We start from the raw sequence: 12,122 nt of genomic DNA on the forward strand, positions 1-12,122 counted from the left end.
AAATTCTGAACATTGCTGGCCCACAATAACCTACCTGACCTGGCGGAGACCTGTGCTCCGAGGAGCACTTTTTCTAGTTTCAATATTGTGTTGATTTAAGCTTTTCAGTAGCATTTATGTCTGACCCCTCAAAAGTAGACCAACTATGTGCAACTAAAGATGTATGTCTCCTTTGTATGTGAAGATGTATGTCTGTGAAGATGTATGTCTCCTTTGGCCGTTTGACCAAAGGAGACATACATCTTCACCACACCAGCCGTCATGCCCAAAGCAGCCAGCCTGTATGGTGCAGCTTTGCCGCTTTGCCGCTGAATAGCACATCGTCATCTGTGTGGGTTCGCTCACAAATTGAACAGATAGTAACTTTACTATTGATGGTTAACCACTTGAACCATAGGATCCATATTCTAGGCGGATCATTCGCCAAAAATAGTAGATCTACAAGCTCACAACACGTTGACCTTGTAGATCAGCTATTTTCGGCCAAGTAGAGAGCCGACCCTGGTCGACTAAGTATTAGTTTACTAAGTATGGAGGGTTTAAGTAGTTAATGATTAGACAATGAGGCCACTCCGTTATTAGACTCTGCATGGTTGTATTCTGCTCAAAAGTCAATAACGTTGATGAGGTTTGCGAATATGTGTGTGTGGTGTGTGTTGGTTTTTAATTTGATATTCCTCTGTAGGACCAGAGTGCCAAAGAGAAGGCTCTGCAGAGTATCTCCTCCATGACGTCTGCTCAGATCGTCTCTGCCTCGGCCATACACAGCAAGCTGCTGCCAGGCATTGTGCGGGCCAGCTTTCCTGCTAACGCACAGGTAACACACACACACACACACACACACGCACGCACGCACGCACGCACGCACGCACGCACGCACGCACACACACACGAACTGCTATAATCATGTGGATTCATTGCATTTCAAATCAAATCAACCACCTGCCCACTATACCAAGACATCAGAGACACATACTTCCCACTGATTACAAACACACCGTGAGTTTGAAAACATGACCAACGTAAAAAAAAAACTCTCATACCAACTGGGAGAAATAAAACAATGTTTTATTATTATTTATTATTGTTTGTTTCAAAAAGCTTTATACCAAGCTACCCTTGCAAATTAACATTAGTGGAAAGCCAGTTCTCCCAGTTGCAATGTGACAGCTCTGTTTACACAATGCTGAACCCCCCCCCCCCCCCCCCCAACTGTACATACTTTACCCATTTTTGTTTTATTATTTGTTTTTGACACTTGCTTTGGTAATGCACCGGTATGTTTTCTCATGCCAATAAAGCTCCTTTGAATTGAATTGAATATAATTTTGTATCTACATACAACAAACAGTAGGACATACTGTAAATGCTTTAAGGTGGTAAACTTTGGTCAAATAGTTTGACATAAACGCTGACAAATGTGCTCACAAACGCACACTCTGCTAAAAATCATTTTGCGTTTTCATTTTTATAATCATTTATTGGTTGTTCGGTTAGATGTTCTAATGTGTGTGTGTGTGTGTGTGTGTGTGTGTGTGCGTGCGTGTGCGTGTGATTCAGCTGTGGCAGGGGATGATTCCTGGTGGCCAGTCCAGCTCTACCCCAGAAGAGTAAGTTGCATTAATTTTGTCTTCTACTGTATAGTTATAGTTATTATTTCTATAATGGTGTCAATGAAAAATTTGACTGTGTATGGCTGTTGCACAAGTTAGCAATGTTGTGTGAAGATGTTAACTCTTAAATTGAATGGTATTGTTCCACCAGCCTGATCTCCAGAGATTACCGTAACATTGCACGGAACGAGTGCACTTCATTCCGTGGATAGTCGCCTAGAAACCCCGAAATTGCGTGCATATGTACGGCGAGTCCCACGGTGGGCGTAACCAGTCGCAACCCGGAAAAACCCGGAAGCAGAGCAGTCCCCACAATAAAATTTACGATTCTGTGCCTATCGGTACATAACTCAAACGGCGCTGAGTAGGCACAGGCGAACGTCACACCGTTCAGGACGGCAACTCGGTCGCCTTAGCTCCCTCGGTGGTCCTTCACGGGGTGACAGTTCGCCTGTGACTGCGCGCCTCCGAAATGGTTTTGTCACAAAGGGAGCGCCGTACATATGCACGCAATTTGGGGGTTCCGAGGCGACTATCCACGGAATGAAGTGCACTGGTTCCGTGCATACATACGTAGTTCTCTGGCGATCGGGTTGGTTCCACATAAAGGAATTTGAGCATAGCTTTTCTAGCTGTTGTTTCAATACCATCTTCATGGTTTCATTGTTTTTTCTTATAGTCTTCTGTCCTCTTCTCTCAGCGTCAAGCCCTTCTCCCAGCAAGCCTATTCTGTGCAGACTGCTGGGACCACCACTATCTCAGGTGAGGGTGACCAGGGTACAGTTACGTCATGTCTCTATGGCAGGAGTATTTGTACACAAAAGAATTGTTGAAACATTTGGTATGATCTATATACTGTAAGTTTCCCTAAATCCAGCCTATAAACAATTAAACAAGGAGGAGCACTTCTTAGTTTCAGTTGCTATTTAGTATCGCTCTCCTAATGTGCGCTGGCTTTCATCCAGTTTTTAACGATGTGTAAACTTGGCAATGGTACAACTCCTCGCACAAAAAGCCAAAATGTTGTGTTGAAGTGAAGGCAGCGAAAAACTAAAATCAATCAAGCAAAGTTCAGAGGCTTGCTGACTGCTGGTTCTCTACAGGGACGTAGCTAACCAGCCTCCTGAGCTCAGAGGTGTGCAATGTACCTGGACAAACCTTTGGTTTCTCCAGACCTTTGGTCGAATATGAATAAATTGAGGGTTCAAGAATGTCAATACCTTCAACCCATATTGGCTCAGGGCCACACTGAGTCACTCGTATGGATTTGTTTTGCACCCTGTACAGCATTTATTTGTTGTTGCTTTTTTTATTTGTATCGGCAGGAAAAATAACATCTGCTCTCTCTCTATATATACTCAGTAGATTTTATACATTTCCCAAATAGCAAATGACATAATGATGTGTTGAAATTCAAAGGCGTAAACAAACAATATAGAAAGCACAGCAAAGATTTACTTTGTCAGTGTTCAACAGGAACCTTAGATGCTAGATGATAAGTTGAAAGGTGTTCTTTATTAACCTTTATTAATACTTCATATCTTATCTTGGATTTGAAGGGGAAAAGGTAGCTTGGTACCAGCTGGATAACTTTATAAAAACATGAAAAACTGAGATAAAGAAATAGAGATGGTTCATCATCTTATGCTCTTTTACAGCCATTAGCACACCATCAGCACAGTTAGGCTTTGTGCACTTCACAAGGCTCCAATAATGACTAGTATTTTACACTTTTGTAGCAATGGATAATGTTAGCATAATTTCGATCCATTAACCTTATTGAACAGCGTGTATACACTTGATGGCGAAGACCTGATGGTTGGTGTGTGTGTGTGTGTGTGTGTGTGTGTGTGTGTGTGTGTGTGTGTGTGTGCGTGTGCGTGTGCGTGTGCGTGCGCGTGCATGTGCGTGTGCGTGTGCGTTCCTTAGCCTATGAGCCACCCACTCCAGTCCAGACACACAGAGAGCCGGCTTGGCAGGGTCGTTCTATCGGCACCACTAAACTACGGTTGGTGGAGTTCTCTTCTTTCCTGGAGACTCAGAGGGACCAGGAGGCTGTGAGTAGTGTACACACACACACACACACACACACACACACACACACACACACACACACACACACACACACACACACACACACACACACACACACACACACATTATACTTGTCTAACACACACGCAGGAAAAATGGCAAGCACAAAAGAAACCCAACTAAGTAATACCGCACAGTTTTACACTCATTCTGTGCACGTAAGCCTGACCGCACGCAAACAAACACGGCATGAGTCTGCCATCAGCACTCCCTATTGTCTTGTAAGCAAAGATGACAGATAACCCCTAAAGCATAGAACACCTTTTAAAGCCCACGTTTCTCCTAGTCTGAGTAACCTTTATAACGCTCTGTCTTTATCTCTCTCACCGATCTGTCATTCTGACAGAGTAGACTCGCTATCGTTTTTCTATCATGGGCTTGCAGACAGAGGACATTCATCTTTTGTTTTGGTTTCTAGTTGGACAGTTTAGAACCTTGTGCTGTTCAAAGGTGACTTTGAAACAGTAAGAATCTGTTGGCAAACTGCATCATCTTTCTATACATTTCAAAGATATTAGTTTTACCTTCTGTGTTCCTCTCTCTCTATCTCTATCTCTTGCGCTTCCCTCCCTTCTTTCTGTCGTGTCTCATTCTCATCCACTTGTCTCCTCGCTCATAATTGATCTGTTCAAGCTCCATTATACGTTGCATGTAGCTCGTAAAATGTAACGCCCGATATAATTAGTTACTCGTGGTTGTCACGCACCCCAAAATAGCCCCCAAAAAAGCTCACACAACACGTTGCAGTGTGACGCATTGTAGATCAGCAATGCACAACTCAGGGTTTCCTGTCCCTCCTCCTGTATTTATTAATTCCCCTCTTCCGTCTCTCCCCCAGTACAACAAGCACCTGTTTGTGCACATCGGCCAGTCTACCCCCAGCTACAGTGACCCCATGCTGGAGTGTGTGGACATCAGGCAGATCTACGACAAGTTCCCCGAGAAGAAAGGTGGCTTGAAGGAGCTATTTGCGAAGGGACCGCAAAACGCTTTCTACCTGATCAAGTTCTGGGTGAGCCAAATGGATCAGTGTGTGCCTGGTTGGGTGCTTGATTTTGTCCCTGAAATGTCCCATGTTGTGGTTTAAATCCTCAGATTTTTTTTCTCATGTCAATTATTTTTTTCCCCCCAAAACGTCCCTAAAGGACCTTTACAGAAACTTTTTCTTTGCTCTATCTTTCCATATTTAGTATTCCATATCCTATGAATTATGCATTCGTTTGATCCTCCAGAATTTGTGTAAACCAAGTGTATAGTGGTGTCGTTTGTTTTGTTTCACTCAACGTCCCTGCATACTTCCTCATTCTCTGACTGGTACTCAGTGTGTAACGTTGCACCTCGTCTGAGTTAAATTTTTTATGAATGCTTGTTTTGTAATCAGATTTTAGTTGTAAAACTCTTTATTAATCATTTGGAGATATGCAGAGTGCGATTTTCACAAGTAAGCTTCAAAAGGACATTAAGACCTGAGGCCGATTCTACAGATGCCTTCTAAATCAGTAGTTCTCAAAGTATTTCAAGTCAGGGACCCCCAAATTGATATATATATATATTAGACCGCAGACCCCCATCTGAAAATTTGATAAGAGAAGATTTATGTAAAAAAAGAAAGAATTCAAAGGCTTTCAAACACTTCAGAAATGTTCAAAAATAGCAGATGTACAAGCTTGCAGCCCGGCACGAGGTGACGCCCTGTTCCTTTTTTGTAGTGGCTGCTAACATTAAGTAAGGTTTGTTAAATCTAACTGATTTACAGTGGTACGACACAACAAAACAAACTATTCATGTAGAATGTGTCCGTCATGCAAAATTGATGCTTAGATTTCGATCCCCTCCCCATTAGTCATTTTCCCCTGTATTTTTCCACTCAGTTCTGCCTCTGTGACCGCGCGCGCGCGCGCGCGCGTGTGTGTGTGTGTGTGTGGCTTTGTGTGTGTGTTTCTGTTCACCTGGGATATTGAGGTGGTGGGCTGATGACAGCACACAGCTTTATTTGAACACCTGCTTGCCTTTCTGAGTCGCAGGTGAGAGAGGGCAGATGACTCTGTCTCTGTGACTCGTGAGCGTGAGCCTCTCTTTCTCTCAGACGAACACACACCAAAGTAATTGTTGTAACTGGAATTAGAATTTGCATGTAATTGCTTGGTGTCCAGACAGACGGTGTGCAGGTGCCGGTCAGAATACAAAGCGGGTCATGCACATGTGTTTTAGAGTGGGTTCAGAGTACTGTACGTTCTGAAATGAACGGTAACAATAGAGTGGTAACAATAATTGTTTTATTAGTACTTGTGTGTGCACACTCAAACGTGCATAAGTGTGCATGAAAGCTTCGGGGTGTTTGTGGGTGAGTCTGAGAGAGAGAGAGAAAGAAAGAGAATACACGAGAGAGAGAGAAAGAGAGTATACACACACACACGCGCGCGCGCACACGCGCACACGCGCACGCACACACACACACACACACACACACACACACACACACACACACACACACACACACACACACACACACACACACACACACACACACACACACACACACACACACACACACACACACACACAGACACACACACACAGACGTGCCTCTGTGTCCTCAGCTCTAGACAGACAGTTCTCCTTAGAGAACTCATTACATTTTGTACAGAGCCTTCTGTACCTCTTCCAGTCTGTGATCCAGGTGCACTATGTACCTATTTCCCTGCCTCAAGTCCAATGACAAAATAAACATTATGCAAACATTTGGTAGGTTAACCACTTAAACCCCCTATAGTGTCTATTAAACTAATCCTGTACCTGGTCCGCTCGTTTTCCCCCTCTATACCAAATCTTATAATCTGCGAATGTTCCCCCCAGTATAGGGATGCTAGGTTTCTACCATGTAAGAAACTTTAATTTTTTATCTTTCCATAATTCACATATTTATTTATTTTTTACCAATTGTGATTTGGGCAGCAGATTGCCTTCGGTTTATGCCCCGCCTTTGGAACTCTGAAGAGGATGTGAGAACTGATTGATAATTTCCATCTCCATATCAGATTTATTAGTAAAATCACATCAGTGATTGTTTGACTACTTTCTCATACAGTCTTACTAATGTCGGCCTTGCACCAAACGACTTTAAACGATTTCACTGTCACACACAAATTGCTTAACTCTCTCAGTGCCAAGCCACAAGTTATCCCGAGTTTTTTCTGAATGCCCTCAGTGCCAGAACGAGTTATTGAGAACCCAAGATATCATTATCTGAAAATTTGCAGCTCCATCCACTCCTTGTTTAACTTATAACTGAAAACGGCTGTATCTCGCTTCCTAAGCACTTTTTTTTTACTTTGAAAAAAACCCAAAAAAATGCTGGCACAGTATGAACATATTTATTTTTTCTGAGAGAGTTAATGTGGGAATAATTTTTGCTTGAGTCGTATTGTGCTCCTGTCATCTCGGTGTCAGGTGGTAGTCTGAGCTGTCTTAAGTCTTTTTTAAATCTTGACAGTTTCGATCAAATCTAAAATGTTCAATAAGAATTTCAATTTCATGAACCTTTTCAACAACTAATAGGTGCGCTCTCTCTGTCGCCTCTCTTTATTGTGTGTAGTACCACTGCTTTGTCACAGGATGGGGCACTTTCCTAACTTTCTGTGTGGTTCGATACCACATTATTAGTGTGTCTGAAATTAAACTCAAAAGTGTGTTGAAAAATAGCATACGGATCAGTAGGTAGCATGTAGTATGGAATTTTGGACAGCCATGTTGTGTTCTTGCAAACAGTGACCCTGCAATAGCCCATGTCTTTGCTAAAACTTATATCTGTGACAAATTGTCTAGATTAGACTTGATCTCTTTTTAACAGTATTTTATTTTTAATTCTGTATGGTAGGCATAAACTTAAAAATCGTCTATTGCCTCTGATATTAAATATTGCAGAATATTTAGGAGATCTATTTCAACCTAAACTAGATATTTTATGACAGTGATCACAATGTTCATGATTACAAGTTATATCAAACACTAATGTGGTGCCTGTCTGTGATTTTGCTGTCAGCAGAGAGCAATGTAGTCACAGAACATAAATCAGGCAGTGATGCATCTCCTATATACACTACAATTCTTTGGTTCTTCTGTTTAAGGGATATGGTAAAACAACTTGATTCAGGTTATTTTGTTTATAGTAACCTGGGGATTTTTATACCTTTTCCCCCACTACTTTTTCATTTACTTTCATTTTGTCCTGTACTGATCTGATCCTCTGTTGTTGATGACTGCTGGCTAACGACATTGTCATACAGTGTTGATAATGATAATGTTGTTTGCTTGCCAGGCGGACCTAAATTCTAATGTGCAGGAGGACCCTGCAGCCTTCTACGGTGTGACGAGCCAATACGAGAGCTCTGAGAACATGACCATCACCTGCTCCACCAAGGTTTGCTCCTTCGGGAAGCAGGTCGTTGAGAAGGTGGAGGTGAGGGCTACTTTGAAATTATCTTTGTCCAACGTGTAGCAGAGTGTCTCTGTGAGATGTGCTGTGGATGACACATGATAACTTCAGCATTAAGCGAGAACAAACGAGAGAGAAAGCACCTGATATATATATATATGTACAGAAAAGACTGCATAGGTTTACTTAAATTCTACCTTTTCATTGGTCTAATAGTGTTAACATTGTCATCTAAAACAACTTTGATTGATGCAGTATGACTTGAATGTTTTTTTCTTTCTTGTCCTCTGTCTTGCTCAGACGGAGTATGCGAGGTTTGAGAATGGGCGTTTCGTCTACAGGATCAGTCGTTCTCCTATGTGTGAATACATGATCAACTTTATCCATAAACTCAAACATCTGCCTGAGAAGTACATGATGAACAGTGTGCTGGAGAATTTCACAATACTGCTGGTAAGAACACTATGGCGTGTGTGTGTGCGTGTGTGTGTGTGTGTGTGTGTGTGTGTGTGTGTGTGTGTGTGTGCGTGTGTGTGCGTACGTGCACGCTGGGCCCTAGACACATACTGTACATGGCTGTACTAGGAGGACCATATGTTCAGGCCCCGTTTCTAGGGGCCAATGTGACTTGTTTAATTTGAAACTTGTTAAATCTCAAACCATAATTTGTGTGTCTGTGTACGTACAGAAATGTGTATGTACATACGTACGTATTTATGTGTCTATGCATACTTGTCTTCAGGTGGTGAGCAACAGAGAAACTCAGGAGACCCTGCTGTGTATGGCATGCGTGTTCGAGGTTTCCAACAATGAACATGGAGCACAGCACCACATCTACAGGCTTGTCAAGGAATAGCATGCACACACATACGCACAAGGCTTTTGTTAGTTCAGTAATATAAAACATTCAATGTGTATGATGAAAAATCCCGTATACAAAATTCTACAAGTGTGTCTTAGAGCCAAAAAAATTACTTACTGGGGAGAAATAAAGCAATGGCTGCATTTTCACTGCTGCTATTTTACAGCAACAACTGTGGGATCTTTTTTTTTTCTTTTCTTTTTTAATTTAATTAAACAGAGATACCATAATTTACTGCATAACTTTCCTCAACAAGAGCATAGTACTCTGAAACTGTTTGATACAGTGTAAATAAGTATTTCTCTAGCTATAGCCAGTTGATGAAATCAGTTGCATGTGACGGTGACAATGCAGCCATAAAAAATAAACACTGCACATCAAACTCCACGTGGGCTGGTTTTCCCAAAAGCATCTTAGCACTAATATTATCTGATCACACCTTTGCTTTAATGGAGGAGGTGTTTTTTTTTCCTGTGTGGTCCTTCTCTATCAGACACATGGCTCACTGGTTTCTTATTACATTGTCTTTTTGTTCTGTTCTGATGATATGTTAGATTAAACAAATTTAAGATATTACTGTTGTGTGCTTTGGAGGAAACTCAACCCAGTTTTTGGCCGAAGAATGAGAAGGGGAAAAAAAGATCACAGTATTTCCCCTGTGCTCAAAAGTTTATCTGCAATGATCTTGAAAGACATTGAAGGTCAGACCCTGGATACTACCAATGAATATACATGGCAGTTGTTGATTTGGAGTGATTGTTGGTTGTTGGAGGAAGTAAACAACACTGTGTGTTATGGTGATTACCAATGGCGATAAATACAATGAGAGCTACAATATAGAGCTGTTTTTGTACAGATAGTGATTGCATACTCATATTGTGTGGGCTGCACTCACACAAAGAGAAGTTTATCCAAAGACAACAAATGTAATTTTTACCTTTTGTAATGTTTTCTGTTAACTTTTTATCTTAAAAACTATAATGAGGATGAATATTGATTGATATAGATAGTAGTGCATATATTCTCATACCAGGGACACTATCTAAAAACAATGTTAAGAAAAAAATATAATAAAGATTGTTTCAGGTACATTTTTAAGCAACAGATAAATCCTCATTTCTGTTGTCACAAAGCAGAAATGTTAATAAACATTAATAAATCAATGAAAATACATCATATCATAGACATACTAATGGAAAGCACTGTGATGAATCTTTAAAATAATACACGTTATCTGTAGTAGGCCCTATACACGGTAAGGTCAAAATACACAAATGTAATGCGTTCGGTTAAACTCGTGGCACGTAGTTCAAGTCAGAATTCCTTAAACTCGCACTAAACTGAATAACCCTACTAGGTCTTTGAAGAGAGGTGTCATTCAACCTAGATCATCGGCCTGAATATATTCTTCAACGGATTCTACTTGTTCATTTGAACACCATTGTGTCTATACTGTAGCCTGAAATGCCATTTTATTGATGGCAGTGCCTTTAAACCATTATGAAAAATTGGGATGTGACTATGTCTATGTCTACGACTATGTAATTTCCCTATTAGCTAGCAAACTTCAGAATCTATACAAACATTTTGTGCTTTAGATATAATGAAATCCAGACTCACTATTTATCTTGACATTAAAATGGTTTGCTTAATTAGTGATTAAGCACACATATCTGACTAAAAACACATGTCATTATTACCTTTGTCTTGCTTTTCAAAAGCCAAAAAATCTGTTGGTAAGGAATATCAGGTGTTGTTTGGTGGTAGGCCTACGCCATGTAGCCTGGTAAACCCTCCCTCCGGAAATCTCATTTCCATTTGATTCCAGGAGTGAGTCTGGCATGAAGGCTTGTATGGGCGTTTCTAGTGCATTACCAAATAACCGAGCCAATCAGCGTCCTCGCAATACAAATGAGATTTCTGGAGGGAGGGTTTACCAGGCTATACGCCATGCACTGTAGCATTAAGTGCCTTTGGTTGGTTATCTTCAAGCTTTCTAAGGTGATAACAAACCTTGAGATTACAAATTGAGATTTTTTTTTTCTTAATATAAATTATGATTTGAGTCTGAGATGTTTGGGAAAATTTATTTAATAATTTGGTATTGTGTGTTCTATATTAAGGTTAACTACATTGAAGGGGTGATTATCCAAATCCTGTAATTCCTAGCTATTTTAAACCATTTCCTAATTGCAATTTATAGCCATTCGGGGACATGTCATCCTAAAGCTTCTTAGACATGTTTTCAAGAAAGTGTCTGTGGAAAAGCCTTTAATTAAATCTGGTATCATAGGTTGCATTTTTCTTGTAGGTGTGAACCGACATATGTGATGGTCCAAAAACGAACATGCTTATTCAGTGTAATGCTGTAATGCTGGCTGATTTACATGAGGACAGGTGTGGTGAACTATTATGTGATGTACAGTACGTCTGTGTAAATCATCTGGTGCGTGACATCCTCACAATGACTGAAAACCTGTGGCCTGTGTAGGAATGTCACCTGATACTGAGATATCCATGCAATGTATAGCTCTGTCTCCAAGACTTAACAAAGATTTATTAGAGTGTTTTATTGTTAATTTCCATAGAGATCATACCCATTATACCCTAATCTATTGGACAATATGCTGTTGTTTATAAAGTAGTGTGTTCTCACGTTCTCGTCACACAAAACATCTACCGACATGAAGTAATGCACACACAATGTCTAAAGTTGTTGAAGGGGATTCCGTCATATGTTTCTGTGAGTTCGTCATGAATCCTCTAGGTTTCTGCGTTATTTGTTATCGTTATCGTCTTGTACGTGCAAGTTGGGCGTAATGTGTGTCCTTTTTTCCTTCCCCAAAACAACACTTGGCACATTATATACAGTAAATGTTGTCTGTAATCAGTTCCAAAATGGCCTTGAATATTTTTGCTCTAGTGCATTCACAGAATATCTGTCAGTTCACGGGGGATTTTTGATAAGGTGCTTTGTATAAAGGTGACAATAATGTTTGGTACAGATGTTATGTATATCTTTGATATTCTAATGTTTATCCTATTTTGTGAAGAGAATTTAGGAAAATACGAAACTTAGCTATGTGTGTCTGTTGGTACTGCACAGGGTCTGATCTTT

The 12,122-nt window shown here is 40.7% G+C and overlaps 1 protein-coding gene across 2 annotated transcripts in view; it reads left to right on the forward strand.

Annotated features, from left to right (window-relative positions):
• The window catches only part of tead1a (TEA domain family member 1a), a 32,532-nt gene extending 21,705 nt beyond the window's left edge, over positions 1-10,827 (forward strand). The window contains exons 6-13 of one of the 2 annotated variants that reach the window (XM_080437050.1): positions 686-817; positions 1,561-1,610; positions 2,293-2,375; positions 3,543-3,670; positions 4,546-4,719; positions 8,026-8,166; positions 8,443-8,595; positions 8,885-10,827. In XM_080437050.1, the coding sequence (XP_080293176.1) occupies positions 686-817; positions 1,561-1,610; positions 2,293-2,375; positions 3,543-3,670; positions 4,546-4,719; positions 8,026-8,166; positions 8,443-8,595; positions 8,885-8,998 (975 nt within the window). In that variant the 3' untranslated portion in view covers positions 8,999-10,827. The remainder of the gene's footprint in view (positions 1-685; positions 818-1,560; positions 1,611-2,292; positions 2,376-3,542; positions 3,671-4,545; positions 4,720-8,025; positions 8,167-8,442; positions 8,596-8,884) is intronic. The other variant, XM_080437051.1, reaches the window with a different exon arrangement.
• Positions 10,828-12,122: the final 1,295 nt, after the last annotated feature.

This window comes from Gymnoscopelus braueri, assembly GCF_963280865.1.
Source record: "Gymnoscopelus braueri genome assembly, chromosome: 9".
NCBI classification, from domain to species: Eukaryota; Metazoa; Chordata; class Actinopteri; order Myctophiformes; family Myctophidae; genus Gymnoscopelus; species Gymnoscopelus braueri.